Source organism: Branchiostoma floridae, chromosome 5, assembly GCF_000003815.2.
Source record: "Branchiostoma floridae strain S238N-H82 chromosome 5, Bfl_VNyyK, whole genome shotgun sequence".
Classification (NCBI taxonomy): Eukaryota; Metazoa; Chordata; class Leptocardii; order Amphioxiformes; family Branchiostomatidae; genus Branchiostoma; species Branchiostoma floridae.
Window position 1 is genome coordinate 17,601,803 of NC_049983.1, and position 18,814 is coordinate 17,620,616.

Consider the following 18,814-nt stretch of genomic DNA (forward strand, 5'->3'; position numbering starts at 1 on the left):
CCCGAAACTGTGCTTCTGACTGATGACTTTCCATCCGGTAATTTCAAGCACATGAGACGTATTTGGAAAACAAGAAGCTTTGTTTGTGTGTAAGCCACTAGCCATACTAATGTGCCACCATCATGATTCATACATACTCTGTGTCTGACTCATTGAATGACCAAGAGAAGAGGTTACTGTGCTATCATCTATAGAGGTTGGGTCATGGGGTGAACATGTTGTTCTAGTGTTAATCATCTGACCACTTCCTTGGTGTGTTTACATGTATGCTTGAGAGTCCTGATTCAGGGATAGTGGTCAACATTGCTTAGAACAACTTTTAACTTATTTTTTGTCCAAAAGATATTCATTAAATAATTTAATTCACATAAACATCTAGAAGACATGTTCAGATTTATAAGTGTAATCTGTTTACTTTTGCGGTGATTTTATTTTGCGGGAGGAGGAAAAAGGAGGTTGTTCTGGTGATTTAGATTTGCAGTTATAAAATTTTGCAGTGCTATGGATTCGTGGCAGATAGGTTACTGTGAAAAATAAAGTCACAGTGAAAGTTTCAAGATTTGCAGTATTTGTAGTACAATAGTACAGGTACTTGTCTTTGTCGACAACTCAAACTCTTTATCACACCAAATATTTAGAATAAGGTACATTTGTACATGTATTTGCATGAAACAAAAGATGTGCAGATCTATAAGTAGAGACTCTGTATCATACAGGCCATTGTTTCTTTCATGGGCTATCTAATAATTTGATTATTGCTGTCGACCAATCAGATACGTCGCAGCTGCCATGTCTGATATCATGACAGATTAAATGGCTAATTTCCTTTGCTAAGGGCAGTAAGGCATGTCTGATTCCACTATTTTTCATTGACTTTTCTTGAAGTTGAACCAAAGATTTTAACCTCCTTGGTTGAACTAAAGTGTTGTGTGTGGATGTTTGTAAGCCTCTACCAGGTTCCACAGGTCACTGGAAAAATAGTAGAAATTGACCAAATAAGACAGAAAACATGCCAGAGGTCACAAATTGTACTCCTCTGCCGTCTAACTCCTCTGGTGTGTTTCTGTCGTATTTGACAAATTTCTGCTATTTTTCCAGGGACCTGTGGAGCCTGGTAAAGGCTAGATGTTTGTCTGAGTTTTTATAGAATAAATCATGACTCATACAACTTAAAAGTAACATTAGTTAGGAAATTCTAAATCATATATTAGTTTTATAAAATCAATTTAATTTAATTAAATAAATAAAAATAAATACATTAATTTTCAATTTTGTTTTTGTTTGTCTCCAGGGTAACTTGGAGCAGCCAGATCTGGAGTTTGAGTATGATGATGCCGACAGACACCAGGTGGAGATAGCAGGTCAGTTGTTTGTTTGTTTACATGTTTATCACATGTACGAACCCGCGGAAAGGGCGGTGTAAACAGGTATGACAGAAACGTCACTCTCACATACAGAGGTAGCATTTTTGTGGTGCTACTGACTTATGCTGGCTCTCAAGCACATGACACTTGCAGCTTGATTCTATGCTACATATCTGATCTCTTATGCCTATACCAAACTTGTTGTATTTTCTTGGGTATTTGACCATTTGAAGTGGCAATTTAGCATGATGATGAGGTAAAAGATTTTAGTTAAATCCCTTCCCTAGAAATTTGTTTACAGACATTCTCCTGAGACTCTCTTTTCATGTTGATATTTTTCTATATAATTATAAAAGAACCCAGAAATAGTACTCATGTGGCCTCAGGAAGGCACATGAAAGTTAGTATCCCATTCCTCAGAAACTTTTTAATTAGAAAAGTCTTCGTTTTGGTGATTTCCTAATGCTTAACGTATTTGCAGTAAAGGAAACAACGATTCTTGTGTCATTCAGACTCCAAAGTTGAATTCTCTGGTAACATTTGTTTTTAAAATATTCAATGACATTTTAACATTGATGTTGACATTGTCAATGACTTATGAGTATATCAAGGATGATTTATCTGAAACTGTCATTTGAATTCATTGTGTAAGAAAGGTATGACAACACAGAAATTCCCTTTAAGGTAGACTTTACATGTTTATAAGCCCGTTTCCCCCTTCCTGTTTGTTTTCCTTTGTTTGCTCTGATGCACAGTACTGCAGACATAGCTGCTGCTCATGACCTTTGACCTCCCAGGATTCCCCCAGCCATTTGTAATTGTCTGTCTTGGCCCAACAGAATTTGTTTGAACCTTGAACCCAAACATATTTGCACATATGGCTTCTGCCGGGTGTTCCGTCTCCCGAGCAAGATGTCCTTATTTGCCGATCAAGCAAGGAGATACTGATACACTGGAGAACGGGGTTTACAAAATACAGGTGTTGTTGACTGTTCACCTAGATTGTACATGACGATAACCTTGGTTTTATCAGATTCAAGTCAGTTGCCCCGCCATATTTCAAAGCGAAAATTGACAGGGAAGCAAGCAACTTGCACCCCCTTACCACAAGAGGCAGGGACTCCGGAGCGACCAATGGGCTACAAATCTGATACATCACTTGACAAATTTCATAGCCTGGGTACCATTCTATTTCAACCAAGCTTCTTGCATTCACCCAGGCTAAAGATTTCATCCATAAAGAACAAATTTCTTTCTACATTTACATTTGTCTTGTTATCTTTTAAATCATACTTTTACAGTTTTACATAGTTCATCATATGCCAATTATTTTTGTCGCTCAATGCATGGTCACCCAGCAATCACTGTCTAATAGAAATGTGGCCTTACTGTGCCTTCAAAATTCCTAGCAGAAATCTCTACTGCTGTATAATCAGTATAATATCACTAAAATTCCATCCCTAAAATTGAATTAATGTCCAAAGTTGTCAACATTAGATAAACTGTGTCATTTAAGTAATTCAAATTATGTAAATCAAAGGAGAACCAGAATTTTCTACCGAGTGATACAAAAAAAACGCTGTCGTGTGTAGTGCCCTCTCTATATCTTTCTATGAATAATAGATTTACACAAAACCATTTGTCAAAGATTCCAGGCTGACTCCTCCAGAAAAGACACATCTCTTGATGGTTGTAAGTGCATGCTTTTAGAGTTCTAGGCCGCTCAAATACAACTGAATGGTTTCAGCCACAGAGTGTCCATGTGTTATTGAACTCTTTTATCTGTTTTGACTGAGGCAATGTCGGAAACTGCACTTGAAATAAAACAGCTGTTGAAAATGCGGTGGTATGGAAAAGATATGGTACATAATTTTGTGATGCTGTGTCTGGGACTGTTTGAATTTATTTCTATCATAATTTAGATGAATAAAGCGTGTAGGACATTTAATGAAGTACATGTACCAAAAAATGGAAGGCCACACCAATATAATATTTTGGTTCTAGGATTTAAGAAAGACACACGTGTCTAGAAACATTATGAAAATAAAGCCTGAAGACCAGGTTTACGCCTTGGTTAGTTGGTCTACTAGTACTTGGTTTTTACAGAGTGAGTCCAATATTTAGGTTTTATGCTGTCTGCTTCATATATTTTTACCTCAACATATCCAAGACCCCCCCCCCCCAAATGGTGTGGCCTAATTAGCCCTTTTCTGAAAGTGATAGACGCCAAAATTTGAAAATCAAAACTTGGTGTAGAAGCAAACTTATCATTGAAATTAACGCACACCGGAAATGTTTCCATAGATTGTACACATAGCAATGTAATGAAGAAGGAATATCATAAATTAAAGTTTTGGCATACATTTCTGTGAAATCATCCTATTTGTTGAGATTTGCAAAACCTGAAACACTAGTAACTTTTTCCCTGAATCTCTACAAAAGCTTGAATGATTTATCCTTCAAATAAGTCAAGCTAAGGTTGCAGCATATGCCCCCTTGCTTAGCTCCGATGGCAGATGGTTTACGACACCCAAACAATGCAGGAAAACAGTGTGTCGAATTGAACAAGCCGGAACCAATGTAATACTGAACAGAGCCTTCCTATCCCACCCACACACAGGAAAAATATTCCTCGGGGGATAATATTTCTCCCAGGTATACCAAGGGACAAGGGTTTTTCACTCACAGTCATTAGTTCTTGCTGACTTTGTCAGTTTATTGATAACTCTGAACATGGAGGCAAATTTATGACTGTCAAGGGTGCACTGATTATGCAAGGAAATGCCAAACAAACAAATAAACAAGCAAAAAGCAAAAAGCAAAGTCAAGTATGTTAATGTGTCTAATCAATTATAAAGACATAAAAGACTCATCGTGTTTCCGTGATAGGGTGGTTCTTCTTTCTTCTTTTTCTTGTCATTGTCATAAGGCTTCAGTGGAAAGAACCATGGGGTAGATTGACGAAACGCTACGGGAAACATAGTCTGCATTTTCGTGGAAATGTTGCATTTCTAGTTTACACATTGTTCACTGTATCTTTGTCAAGTTGAGAACCTGTCAGTGTAAACTCTGAAGGGGTGTAAGGGGCAGTGTGCTCTGGAATAAACTTCCACTCTTCATAAAGGTGGTAGAATATTGATACAAAAGATAATTGGAGTAGGAAACATACCGCTTAAGTATGTTTTTTCTTAACTTCTTTCTTAGTACAATATGAATTGCTATTTATTGAAGTTATGCCACATATGTTAGCTGAAAACTTTCTACCATAATCACAAGGCCACAAGTCTTTAAATTGGTTAGTAAAAGTTTTATGCAATCACACACAGACAAACATATCCAAGCTACCATAATTCTCCCTGAGTGACTTTTAAGTGAACAATATAGCAGATTTTGAATCTCTCTCTATCCTGTATTTGTACTTGATTCATCTATGTAAAAAAAACATCAGACATTCCCAATTCACCTTCACCTTTTTCCTCTGAGGGCACCTCTTTAGGAAACTGTATAATGTTACAAAAGATCATCGTTATGTAATAAAATCAAAGGAGTAACCTTGGCTTTGTGTTTGCTTTTTCCAGAGCTCTACAGTTACACAGAAGAACCAGAGTTTACACAGAACCGAAAATATTTTGAAGAGGATTACCAGCAAAGAGGTTTGAGTTTGAGTTTATTTTGATCCACAATTAGCCTCATCAGAGGCTATTCTTCCTGTGGTCACATACATATTACTAAGTATATCGGTTCTCCTTGATGTTGCTACTGTCTTTTGATAACCATTTTTGTGACTATCGGAGCATGAAATGATTTTAGGAGGTAATAGAGGTCTTATACAAGTATCAAAGAGTTGGTACACTTGCTTGAAATTTTTGGAGATCCTAAGTTTTACTGAAAAATTATGTAAGCTTGAATTGTAATGGAAATGTACTTGTTTGGAATAGTTCAACCAAAGCTACAAAAAGTATCAAATCCGTCGTAATAGGAAAAAAATTCAATGTCACTCTTGACTGGAAAGAAGAAGTAGATTTATTTCGTGCCCCTGTTGACCCCAGCTAACCATAAATTCCCTAACAAAGCATGCAGTTTTTGTTCATTTTTCATATTTCGCAGTTGACTGGCTGTTCCACTTGCAAATTGGGTTCCTGCTTGAATGGGGGATGTAACTATATCTTTACGTTTGATATTTTTTGTTGCCAAAAGGCTAAGTGTCTGTAGTCACCCCAAAAGTTGCAGATTCATTCCAAAAGTATAGTGTAATAGAGAATTTTCAGTGCACGAAAAGCCCTTTTATACTTGAAAATTAGTAGGTTTTATCCATTTTGTAAGCTTGTCTGTAGCCAGTCCAACTTTTGGGGTACAAATGTGATGAAAAAAGTATGATATATTACAACATTTATTAAAGAGCACATGAAGAACAGTGAAACAATTCAAAATAAAAAGTCAAAAATAACAAAATGACAATTCTTAAATTCTAAATCGGTTTGCCCCATGGTTTTGGGATCTCTCTGACATTTCTACCATTCAAATTTTCAGTCACAGAAAACGTTGGCAGACAGTAACATTACTTAGTGACAAGATGCAAAGCAAAAATCCGTCCCCATTTCTGCACAGCTCCCAGTGGGAATGGGACATTGGCCCCCAAGCTACAGCGGAGCATGAAGTAATTAATTCTTGTATTGAATTTTATGGCTGTTTTTAATCCCTTCACACCTCACTGCAGTATTGATATAATGATATATTCTCCCCATAATCTATTTCTACGAAATTGAATAATCAAAATGAAGCTAGTGAGGGCCCCCCTAAACTCCGTATAGTATTGATTTTTTTTCTCCCCTCCATTCAAATGAACATGATAATATCATTTTAATACATGACACTTGATGAATAGAGTTATGTGATCCGTTCTGCATTATTCATGAGTTTGCAGGACCTCTGGGACGCCTGTCTGGCAAGAACATAACTGGATAGAAATTTATAATTATATACCTATAACAATGTAAGCTGTAAGCTATGCATATACTTATGCATGGTAATGCATACCTAACAGAGTGGAAGAATTGCTAAATTGGCAAAAAAAAGTTTCCTCTTAATGCAAATGTAATAGTATATAAATAAATAGTATATAATTTTTGGTATTGTATTTCTTTTTTATTGTAAATTTGCTTACTAAAAATTCTATTTTCAGTGTTACATTTAATACAGTATACAAGCAATGATTATGCCTTTATGGGGTTAAAATTTGTACTGTAGCTATACATGTAGAAAATGTGTTGCTGTGTATGGTGTAATTACAAAATGTACTATACGTTATTTTCCTAACTTTTTGGCAGTTTGCATTGTTAAACAAATCATCTGCATCTGCAAATATACCCCCAAATGACCCCGCGAGGGGCAAAAGTTAGGGCGGGCATAATGACACATTCCAAGGGGGGATGCTATTTTTTACCCCCCCCCCCCCTTCTTGGCCATTATGATATGATTTTGGTAATGATTTCTCAGATTGTACCTTAGAAGTGTAAGATCTCTGATTTGCCATGTTGTTAATTAAATTATCTCTCTTCCAACTGAGCTGCATTCAGGTGGAAAATACAGAATCAATTACAAAGATTACAAACTTCAAGCTTATCAAAACCTCCATGGCTGGAAAATACATTGAACTGTAAAATAGCATGAAGCAAAAATATGATTCCCAGAGCATGACTATCATTATACATAGTTTCTACCTTAGATAATTTTCTCTTAGAGATCCATAAACTTGTAGCCATATTTTTTATTAATTGGTTATTTCATGCTTCAGTCCCAGAAAAATGGACAGTTATAGACTCCGGCCTACAAAAGATGCACATTCTCCGCCTTCTGAACGGTACGGAGGACACGAGACGCGAGCGGCGAATACGGTCCATGCGGTCGCTCCTGTATCTGGCGCAGGGTAAGTCCTTACGGATCCGTGTGCGTGTGTTCTGGACTCTACTGGGATTGGGGCGGCTCTGTACGAGGATTTACAGGCAACTAGCCTGGAGCCGCTGTGTCTTTAAGTTAAACTGGAGAATTCCTTACAAATAACTGACATTAAATGGTTACAGTGTCTTCAAAAGAAGGTAAACACTATTTTTGTAGTGAATTTTGTGATGTTGGTGACTTTGCATGTGAGAACTGAACAAAAATGGTTCCAAAACTGATTCTTATTGAAAGTTATTCTGGAAATTTCCTTCTTTCTTTAAATAAATTCAATTAGAAATTCAGAAAACAATCCATAAAAAGTTGAATTTACGAACTGAGACCTAACAGGAAGGCTTATATTTCTGGGTGGGCGAAAGCTCACTGTGGACAACGTCAGGGAGTATGTAGTATATGTACTCAAGTGTTTATATTTGTACCCCTCAAACGAAAGTTGATGCTGTTAACAGCTGCACTTGGGACACCCCGGTGTGTGATACATTATACAGGTGGAAACTTCAAGTCTCAAAAAATGAAAGGAAACACTTGAACCAAATCGGACCTCTTACAGTAAGTCCAAAAATCGGGGTTTGGGGGTTTGAAAAAAACTGTTATAATTAATAAAGCACATGGTCTCTTATATTTTATGCTAAAGTTTCATAAAACCCTATATTGTATGTTCATTTTTTGGACATGTAATTAATAAAGTTAGAGTTGTTGTAATTGTCAAACTCTAGATACTGTAAATTTCTTCATTTTCACCATTTATTTTTTATATCTTGGTTGTTGCAGTGACATTTCACTGCAAACTCGTTTTCAGTCTTCAATTGCATTACTACTAAAAGTAAAAAATGGAAATTCAAAAATATATACTCTTGATTTTTAGAGTGCAGTGAAATTAAGTGAATTTACTGTACTTGGAGCTTCAAATGGCAACAACATTAGAGACCAAAAAGTCTCTCTTTTCTGATTGTCTATTCCTTTTTTTACGTTTTTTGTCACTTTGGCATCAGAAATGGTCACTAGATTTGCAGAAAGCTAAAACAACTGACTGTTACACAGAGAAAACTGAGGGTTTTATATCGGTTGATAACCTTGATGCCCTGTCGTGTGCCAGCCAATTTGTTTCTTCTTAGCCCCTCCAGATGTCAGAGTGGCTTGCATTAGCTTTGTAGCCAACATGCATATTATAGATGTGGGGTGTATTACACAGGATTTGATACAGAGAAGGAAGATTTGCAGTATCATGTTATGTTATTGTTATGATAGAAGAATTCTTTGTACAATTTTATTTGACAGCAATAGTATAACCAATGTAAGTTTGTAAAGTTTGAAAACATTTTGTACGGGACATTGCATCTTCCATTATTTCTCGTAAAGTTTTAGACAAAATGAAATAACAAGCTGTAATGGATTCACTGTAAGGTTTCTATTTTTAAGTGCACGTCTTTATTCATTGCAAATATCCAGAGTATAGAATAGAAAATCCAAATATGCAAAAAAAATGGATGTACGAATTTTCGATGAACACATTTGGTAAGTCAGAAAAAGTTTGAAAAGCATTGCATTTAATCAATGGAATGACAGCATAATACAGTTGAAATGATACCCAGGTACTATTGCACCAGCCTGGCCTTGGAGACAAATGAGGCAATGAAACGGCGTTCCCCTGTTGTTCCAGGTGTGTTTGGAGAGTGCGAGACGGAGGCTGACCAGCTGAAGTGGGCGCGGCACAACGTCTTCTTGTTGTACGACTGCGGCGTGTTCTCGGCCTGTGTGGAGCTGCTCAGTATGGAGATCGAGTCAGTGCCGTTTCGAAGCCTCCCTCTAATTGTCTCTGATGCTGCGCTCGCTCTATTTTTGCGTATACATTTCTATTTTTCATTTCCAAAACTGTTTGGAAATGTGACGTTAGCCCTATGTCTAGCCCCATGTTCCCAGACATGCAAATGGTAAAGGCGACTCATTCAGTGGAAGCTCATTTCGGCATCTCTCAAAGAATATAGTTTTGCCTTCACAACCCCCCCGATAGAAAGACAAGGTCAATGTTTTCATCCATGCAAATGGTGGGCAGATCGACATTGAAATATTGAAATCTTAATTTGATAGATAACTCTTTTTGTTCACAAAAGATCTGTTACTTCTAGTTTTTTCAAATCCTGCATGGAGCTGTTCAGTATGGAGATCGAGTCAGTGCCATTCTGCATCCTCCCTCTAATTGTCTCTGACGCTGCGCTCTCTTAATGCGCCCCGACGTTTTTACGATCGTTATAAACACATCGCGGGGCAAGTCTAGAACGTGCCATGATTCCCCTTAGAGGGAGAGCTATGCATCTCTTTCAATAAAATTTTGAAAAACCCTGCAAGATTGTTGCAGGCAAGCAAAGCTGTAAGAAGGAGGCCGTGATTAAACATTTATTTTCAAATGCCACAAAGTTCGGTGACCGTTTGAAAAGAAACATATGGACAATGTGTTGCATAACGCACTGTAAAACATTTCCTAGGAGTGTACACAAATCTTTCCTCAGGGCATATTCGTGATTTCGCTTTCCCGCTCAGGAAGATTTTTCTCTGAATCAAAGTTTTATACTTTGTGGTCTTCCATAATCCTTAATGGAAATCAAGTATTTACAAAGGTTTCAAGATTCTGAGACCAAAGATTCTGGAGTAGTTGGCATTTCATTTCGAGGTATCAGACTGGATCAAGGAATAACCCTGTGAAATGTTTTGCATCATTGCAATCCTTTGTCAGGAACACGAAGGCTTATTACTTCTAGTACTAGATTTATATACTTTTACGTCACTGGCTTTAGTTTGTGCTAACACATGAAACCAGATCAGTTGTTTTAGGTTACCAGTTCTTTTTGGTTTCAGAATAAACATACCAGCGACACCACCTTCGGATTTCGAAGGATGTTTTCTTCCTTCTGTGTAAAAGAATCCCGGTGACCTTTGCGAGGTGTCAAATTTCCAATTAGTTTGTCCGTGATCAAAACCTGGGGGCTTTGTTGCCCTTGGCAATGATCTGTCTTGTGCCTCTCGAGGTGATAGCCTTAAGAAAAGACTCCGGGGCTTAGAGCAGGCTTGAGACCACATGTGCAACCACAAACACCCCGCCGCCGGAGTACTTGCCTAAACTTCAACTTTCCTTTGTTCTAGGAACGGCAACGCACAAGCCAGCGCACTAAGGAAGCCTGCGGTCTCGTTGGCTGACAGTACGGACCTCAGGTATCGTTTTTCCCCCGTCGCCTCCTTTGTTACATGCGCAACAATGCAGGCCTGTGTTAATCCATGCGGCCTGGCAGGTATTGCACACATGTAACAATATATCTAGTTACTAATTACAAAGGATGAGGATCACCTTGAGCACGACAACTCCTGTATTGTTTTCCTTTGTTTGACCGTCAACAATGGCCGTCCAGAACACCTATTGGGTCTGCATTCTTGGGAAATTCCTTTGTTTTTTCGTACTTGTAAGGTGTGAAGTTGTGCGGTTTGTCATGTAATTGATACTCCAGGGATTGTTTTGAAGATGAGGTCATCTGGTGTTGGTCACTTTTTGCATCTTAATTTATTTGTTCAATGGACATTCAACTTTTATCTAGTTGCCAGAGCTACTCTTAGGGATATCATTGTTTCTAGACAAGGAAAGGCTAGATGTAATACTTCCATTGTGGATTATGATACCAGTTTTAAAGGCTGACTTCAAAGGCAGACTTCTACCTCTGTTTTCTCTCCCAGATATTAAATCCACATAATAAAAGTGTCTCTGAACCCAATCCACCAAAAACACAGCCTTACAAACTTCTAGTTACCAGAGTGTTACTCTTAGGGCTGTCTATGTTTCTAACTATAGGCAAGAAAAGATGTAATACTTCTAAGTGAAACATGGAATAAGATACTTGTTTTAAGGCAGACTTCGAAGCTTGAATCAGAGACTGGACTAAGTGATATAATGATGAATGATATATCACTCGATAAGAGTATGACTATGTACATGTATATATACAAAGTGCTCAAAGGCTGACTTCTCTGTTTTCTCCCCCAGAGTTGTCCTGAGCATCCTCTACACGATGGTGGAGACCATGAGGATGGGGTGTGACGCAGACACTCAGGAACAACAGCACCTCAGGGACATGTTCCAACGAGAACTTGGTCAGTCCACTTCTCAGTTTTATCATGGAAGCTCATCTGTAGCTGTGTTTGTAGTACTAGTAATCATAGTACCAAGATAAACTTTCTTCCAACACAAAAGTACACACAGATCAAAATTTCAACGACCGTCACCTTCTTCAGGATCAATATTGATGACCAATCACTTCAGAACGTAAACTTGCGAGAGTTATGGACATGTGATCTCATTAACACGTGATCTTCCAGATACGTGTCGTCGCAATTGGTCAAACTTTTCTGTTTTATTGCTGTCAACTTACTTTTATGATATCTAGTATGTGAGTAGGTGTTGGCATGACGACGAATAAGTTCGATTCTTGGCCCCTAGCAATTTTCTATGATAATGCACTAGAACATCAAGTTTTGTATCTTGGTGTGCGTATGTGTGTCTGGTATGCAAGTGTATATGCAGTTGTATGTACGTGTATGTATTGAGTGTATGTCCAAACATAAGGAATGCAGCGTTTACATCTCTGATTGCATCTTTATTGATTAAATGTCACTTGTAAGTGTCAACATTAAAATTGAATAAGACATAATGTACATGTCATGTACTTTCAGATTGGAAATGTCATATGATATCTTATCTGTACATGTGTATGTTCCTCACAAGAGTACTTTACACCAAATTAATTTTTTTTCTGTCTTTTCCGTGTAATTGAGTGATCAGTTTTGACTATATATGATAAAGATTATTAACAATATGTCATTGTAACATTATGAGCACCATGTGCAGAGAGGTTGACTGTATCAGCAATGGAGATATAGCACAAAAAAGTAATAGATATTAGATAATTTGCACACAGTTCACTCGTACAGATAAACTTTGCTTCACACTTTCCCCTAGGACTAGATCTTCTTGCTCTTCCCTTGAACATGGAGTATGTATCTAGAAGGTATACATAATGCAGATAACAGTGTGGGTCATCCTTGAAAATTTCAACAACTTTTATGGGATGGATGGAAAATTAGATTTACTCGTAGCTTTTTCATAGAACAACATGGTGATTCTTATCTAATAACTCTATATTGGATGTATATAGTGGCTACGATATGTTGTTAGTTTGTAAGGACAGCAGTAGATCATCAATGACGGTGACGGTCTGCTTAAACTATGGGTGGAATGCACAAACATACAAACGATGTTCTTGTGTTTTGTCTATACATTGGAGGATGTTTTCCCTGTGATTTTGTTGTGGGATGATAAATTCAGATAGCATTCAGATTGAGGACAAAGCATGACTCTTCTTCATTAGGTAGTTGTGCAAACAGTGGGTCACCCCTACGTAAGTGTGTTGGGTTCATAGGTTTGACGCTTGAGGCTTAAGCCTGAAGCTTTCTCATACACGGGGCAGCCGGCTTTATGTCATTAGCCAAGATGACAAATGCTCTTCATTTTAAAGCTCTTTTAAAGTGTAACACTAGAAAGTACAAAATGTCTACTGAAAAGACTAGAAAGTAAGAAAAATGTGTCTTTTCACGTATTCAAAACTCTATCAAATACATTTTTAAAAACTTTTGAGACTAAAATGCATGTATAAAATACATGTCTTTCACTCGTTGAAACACTCTTTCAAATACATAACACTTTTTTATAACGGTAAAAGTACCTACAAAATATGTATTTTTCACTTGTTTAAAGTTCAATGCAAAAAGTAGCTACAAAGAGTGTATTTTTTCACTTCCGTTCAAAAAGTCCATCACCTACATTTTTAAAAGATGGGCCTTGTGAGTTTGTGACATTATAGCAATGCCTTTTCCAAGTGTCACATTGTAGTAATTGATGCACATCAATGGATGAAATTTACTGCGGTCAGGTGGGCAACCTGTTGTATGTTCTCCACATGTAGCACATGCTGGCCTCTCGGTGGGGGGTGGGGGGCACGTAATAAATGACACCTCAGCGCTCAAGGTTAGGATTAGAGAAAACACACCACAGAGACCCACCGGACCAGGGAATGCAGTAATTTGTTTACCGTAACAGTCGACGTAATGTAATTATGCGCAGGCCAATCGGTCTTGCTCATCGCGTGTAGGGTGTGTTGTAAGACTAGTGATCAACTTGTCACGGATTACTATCCGCACATGGGCAGGTATGCAAATCCTTTGTTAAAACGTGCAAGGTGGTGTCGACTGGTGAGGCTACGGAATCCAATAACCCAGCTGCATAGATGGGGGATCAATTGACCAATACCCCATCCATCAATTTCAAGACAAGCAATAAGAAACCGTCCTTGATGGCCGATGTCATTTTCTCCGTGCGCGCACGTTTTAACTGCGTCACACAGAGCTTTGCGCTCTCCGAGAAGAGGATAGCGGGGCAATTTCGCACACTTGTGCGGCGGAGACATTCTTCTGGACTTTTGCGGGAACATCTGGTGGGATCCAGTGACGTCAGGCCTTGCCCCACACCTGGGCAAACAGCCTCACCTTTATACCTGCTGAACAGTAAACAAACAGGGCGAGGTCACGGGGTGCAGATGTGAGGGAAGGGGCAAGCCTAGTCTCCAAGCAGACCCTACGGTGCCTTAGAGACAGTATCAAAGCTGGCAAAGGAATATAGCCAGTGCCCGTTTGACTCCCTTTGGCTGGCTATCTCACTTTGGCCAGCTATAATCCTTTGCCAGCTTAGATACTATCTCTAACTAGGCACTGTAGGGTCTGCTTGGAGACTAGGCAAACTTCAGCCACACACCGGCACACCTCAACACCCAACACCTCCCACCAATTGCCCATTATAAGGAAAGACCTTACAGTGATCTCTCAACCTCAAGGTCATTAATCAAATTGTAACAAACTGGTAGACGCAAGGGAAGGGGCAATAAAGGTCCTGGGCAGGGGCGGAGGGGTGAGAGGGCACTCCTACGGACTCATTTGCTATCATCCCGAAATGGCACCTTTGAACTGGGCGGCGATAATTGCTCCTGGTACTCCACAACTCTGCCACAGGCGCACACAGAAAATTAAAAACTATAGGGGGCCGATTGAAGAGCTCAGATTAGCCTCATTTCTGGCGCGGGAGTTCCGACCCCAGCTGAAGTGAAACGAGGTATAAAGGAGGAATAAAAGACTACACACCCACTGGTCAATTTGAAAATAAAAATTAATTGAAAAGTGCTGACATCTTTTAATGGTGAAATATCTAACAAATGAATGTTATGAAAAATGGAGATATTACATTCCATAGTAAGGAATTGTGTACGTGACGTGCTATTTTGTTGTTAGATTTAATTCTCTACAACTGGATAGAAAATTACATCCAGATGTTTCGAGTTGCGTCTGTCACTGTTTATGGTCTAGTATGTATGTATCCAGTTACAAGTTGAGACTTCTGTGTGCAGAGTTTTCATCCTGGCACCTTTGCAATTGTGGTTGACCAGTGTTTTCTATATCTATATTTCCTTCACCATATAGCACATCATCTGTCGTGAAGGAAATTTAAGAGTTTGACATTACTCTATCTACCTTCTACAATACAAATACATGTTTGGATGAGATGAATATCAAAATTTTTAACTATTATTTGCTTTTAGATAGTAGGCCAAGCCTATTATGATGAAGAAAATCCAACTCTTTCACTGTCTTTTTCCATAGGTAAAAGGCGAGACATGGTGTAGAGTAAAGAAAATCAAATCTTTCTCTTCTACATTTTTCCTCAAGGCCAAAGCATCTATGATAAAGTGCATCAAACTCTTTCACTTTTTTTGCCATAGGTAATAAGCAAGACATGTTGGGTAAAGAAAATCAAAAACCCTCTCTTGACTCTTCTACATTTTTCCTCAAGGCCAAGTCATCCATGATATAGAAAATCACTTTCTTTTGCCAGGTAATACACCAGACATGCAGGGTAAAGAAAATCAAACTTTCTATTCTACCTTTTTCCACCAGGCCAAGCCATATATGGTAAAGAAAACCTGGCTGTTCTACTGTTTGGGATGGTGACAAAGTTCTGCAGCGGAAACGCTCCCCACTTCCCCATGAAGAAAGTGTTGCTGCTACTGTGGAAAGTTGTCTTGGTGAGAGAAAGTCTTAAGTTGTTGTAGGAGCTCTATAAGATGTCCTGACTTTTGACAATATAGTTTGTATGTGAGATTTAATTAGATGCCGTGTATATGTATATTTAGATATATGATAATTTGCAATATTGGCATTTTCAACAGCATGAAGTAAATCAAACAAGTCATATGTCTTGAACCAAGAATTGTATTAACTTTCATAACAATGTAATCTAGGTGTTCCCGTGAGCAATAATCTGGAAACCGCCGCAAAAGCCTGTTATAGAGTAGCACCAAAATTACAGCATTGCTTGGAAAATAGTTTTTGTGATATGCCAAAATGTTACAATTTTCTGAAGTAGACTGCACGGTGCCATTATTAAGGTTTTGCACATGTTTTTCCAAATTCAAAGTGACACATTCTGAGCATTATTTCTGAAATAAAAGTCTTGTGTGATAGTTTCAAAATGGCACAAATTCTTAAAATGGATGTATAAAACATATTTCTTGTCAAGCACATTCGCTTGACTCTTTCATGTAGCAGTGCAAAGTGTTCAGTACACTTATGATATGGTACTTTTTCAAATAATGTGGTACTTTGCAGATGTAATATGGTACTTTTGCAAATAATGTGGTACTTTGCAGATGTAATATGGTACTTTTGCAGATATGATGTGATACTTTGCAGTTATAATGTGGTACCTTTGCAGATACATTGTATAAATGTACTTTTGCAGATATAATACAGTACTATTCTAGATAAAAGGTGATACTATTTTAACAAGAGTTCGTAGACCTCAGGCCTGCATGAAATGTATTGGGTGTCTGTAGACCTATTGTTTATCTTTTTTTTCTTTTCGTCCGTGGTTGCGTTGTTGGAAAAGTGAGATTTTTACCATGTTGGTTGTGCACCATGCAAAAGTTTAAAATTCCATTTTCGGAATGTGTAAGTTTGGGCATGGATGAACATAACTTATTTTGGATTTCTTAAGCATGTAACCAACCACAGCACCTTGAAGTTGTTGAGACGACCTTTCCTACCTTTTTTTGTCTCAGAAGGCCCATGTAGTTATTCTGTCACATATGATATATTCAGTACTGATATCTTCCTATTTCAATGTACTGACCTAATGGAGCTGCTAAATCTCCTTAGTGTGGCAATGATATTCATTAAAGATTTATTTCTGGGGTGTTATATCACTTGACACTGGAAGGTTATTTGCATAATTTGACCAATTATATTTTTACAGTAGTTCCATGGACAATATGAATAGTGGTAGCCCCCATCCAGCAACAACAGTTAGTCCCCAGGGTGGTATGATATTTTTATTCAACCCATCCAACTAAAACCTAAATTTCTTGAAGTACCTAAGCCAAATTTAACAGCAGAACTTGCTATTCAAAATGTCCTTGTCAATCCCATTCATAAATGGCAAGCTGCTGGCAACTGTAAAAAGTTCAGAAAGCTGTTGTAGTCAGAGTGAACCCCCAGCAAACATTCCCCCAAATCAATGAGCAGTTGCTTAGAGGGGGAAAACAATTTCATCATATTTTTGCAGTGACAAAATGCAACAAACGATAACAAATTTAAAACAGAACAAAGCCTCTACCACTTAACCCTGCCCGTACTATAGATTAAGCAGGCCCAAAAATCAAGTGAATATGACTAGCCCCAAACTACAAATTACCTGCATACAATAGGGAAATGGCATCCCCAAAGAAACAACTGTTACAAGAAACACAGGAAAAATCATACACATACCTTTCTCTTACACTCAAGCTCTATACGTTTCTCCTTCACTTTAGAAAGTTGTGTCTTCTGCTGATTGCCAAACAGGGTAAAAGAACTTGTACCAGAACTTTAAACTCAGTACTACACAGCTCTCAAAACACCACAAAGACTAACAAGCAAACTCAAATTGGTTAGGTACAATTTGTAGTACATCATCTGGTATTAGACACTGTTGATACAAAGTAACCTGATACATTAGAGGTGGCCCAGGCCAGATGATGGTTCTACACCCAACCGTAATCTGTTTTAACAACCAAGCAGATATTGGGAGGATGCCCCAACCACACCAAAACAGGGTCAACCTATACAGTATCAAGTTCAAGCACTAGGAGGCCCAAAATCAAACCTCACCACCAGGACACCACCAACAACTCACGTACCAAATAGCAACACAATGGCACCTTGCGTTCCGGAGATACAGCGCACGCCCCGTGCCTGCACAAAAGGTAACCTAAAATGTCAAGTTCAAGCACCAAGGGCGCCAAAATCAAAATTGAGAATTATTCAGCCACCGCCAACACATGTGCCAAATATCATCGCGCCCGCACCAACCGTTCAGAAGATATAACTCCGGAAATACCCCTCCCGGACACAAAATTCGACCTGCCGCGTCAAGTTCAAACGCGACAAGGCCCAAAGTCAATCCTAGGCAACAGGCAACAACTTCCCACCCATGCACCAAAAATCGTCGCAATGGTGCGTATCGTTCCAGACACACAGCGCCAAAAGTGCCCCAAAAATGCCACCTACAATGTCAAGTTCAAGCGCCAGGAGGCCCAAAATCAAACCTGAGTGTCAGGCCACCACCCCCAACCCACGTACCAAAAATCGTCGTGCTCGCACCATCCGTTCTCGAGATACAGCGCCCTAAATCCCCAGCTTTCAAATTTTCCCACGCCCGTGAAAACCATACCTGCATACATGCAGGTAAATATAGTGTGGTACTTTTATAGATATAATGTGGTACTTTTCTAGATGTATGAAAAATGGTCTTTTCTAGATGTTGTGTGGTTCTATTTCTAGATATAAGGTGCTTTTCTAAATACACTGTGGTACGTTTCTAGATTTTGGTTTTCTGAAATCTCTACATTCCTTCCCAACCAGACTTCTCTGGGAGGTTTTCGCGAGCTGCAGGACTGGAAGAACAAGGCGCGAGAAGTGGCGGGGCTTCCGCACGTGCCGGACGACAGTCTGAACGTCATCAAGAACATGCGCGCCGCATCCCCGCCCACCTCCGCCACCGAGATAGTGGAGCAGGCCAGGAGACCCAGGATGTCACAGAGAAAAGTATGATCTGTTTTTGTTTTGAAATTTTTTGTTTGTTTGTTTGTTTTAACCTTCATTTATTCATGAGAAGCCGCTTTTCATTGAGGTCATGAGGGAGGTAAGGCTTAGGTAAAATTTATTTAAGATCGTGGAGCAGGCAACGAGACCCAGGATGGCACAGAGAAAAGTACACTTCGTTTTGTTATGAAAGTTTTGTTTGTTTGTTTGTTTGTTTGTTTGAACCATTATTTATTCATGAGAAGCTCAAATTGGCCTGCAGGCCACTTTTC

At 38.7% G+C, this 18,814-nt stretch overlaps 1 protein-coding gene across 3 annotated transcripts in view; it reads left to right on the top strand.

The window, feature by feature from the left end:
* Positions 1–18,814, top strand: part of LOC118416629 (striatin-interacting protein 1-like) — a 35,941-nt gene that overhangs the window by 3,250 nt on the left and 13,877 nt on the right. For all 3 annotated transcript variants that reach the window (XM_035821786.1, XM_035821787.1, XM_035821788.1), the window contains exons 2-9: positions 1,292–1,361; positions 4,943–5,017; positions 7,159–7,290; positions 8,980–9,100; positions 10,458–10,526; positions 11,347–11,453; positions 15,360–15,487; positions 18,363–18,545. In XM_035821786.1, the coding sequence (XP_035677679.1) occupies positions 1,292–1,361; positions 4,943–5,017; positions 7,159–7,290; positions 8,980–9,100; positions 10,458–10,526; positions 11,347–11,453; positions 15,360–15,487; positions 18,363–18,545 (885 nt within the window). The remainder of the gene's footprint in view (positions 1–1,291; positions 1,362–4,942; positions 5,018–7,158; positions 7,291–8,979; positions 9,101–10,457; positions 10,527–11,346; positions 11,454–15,359; positions 15,488–18,362; positions 18,546–18,814) is intronic.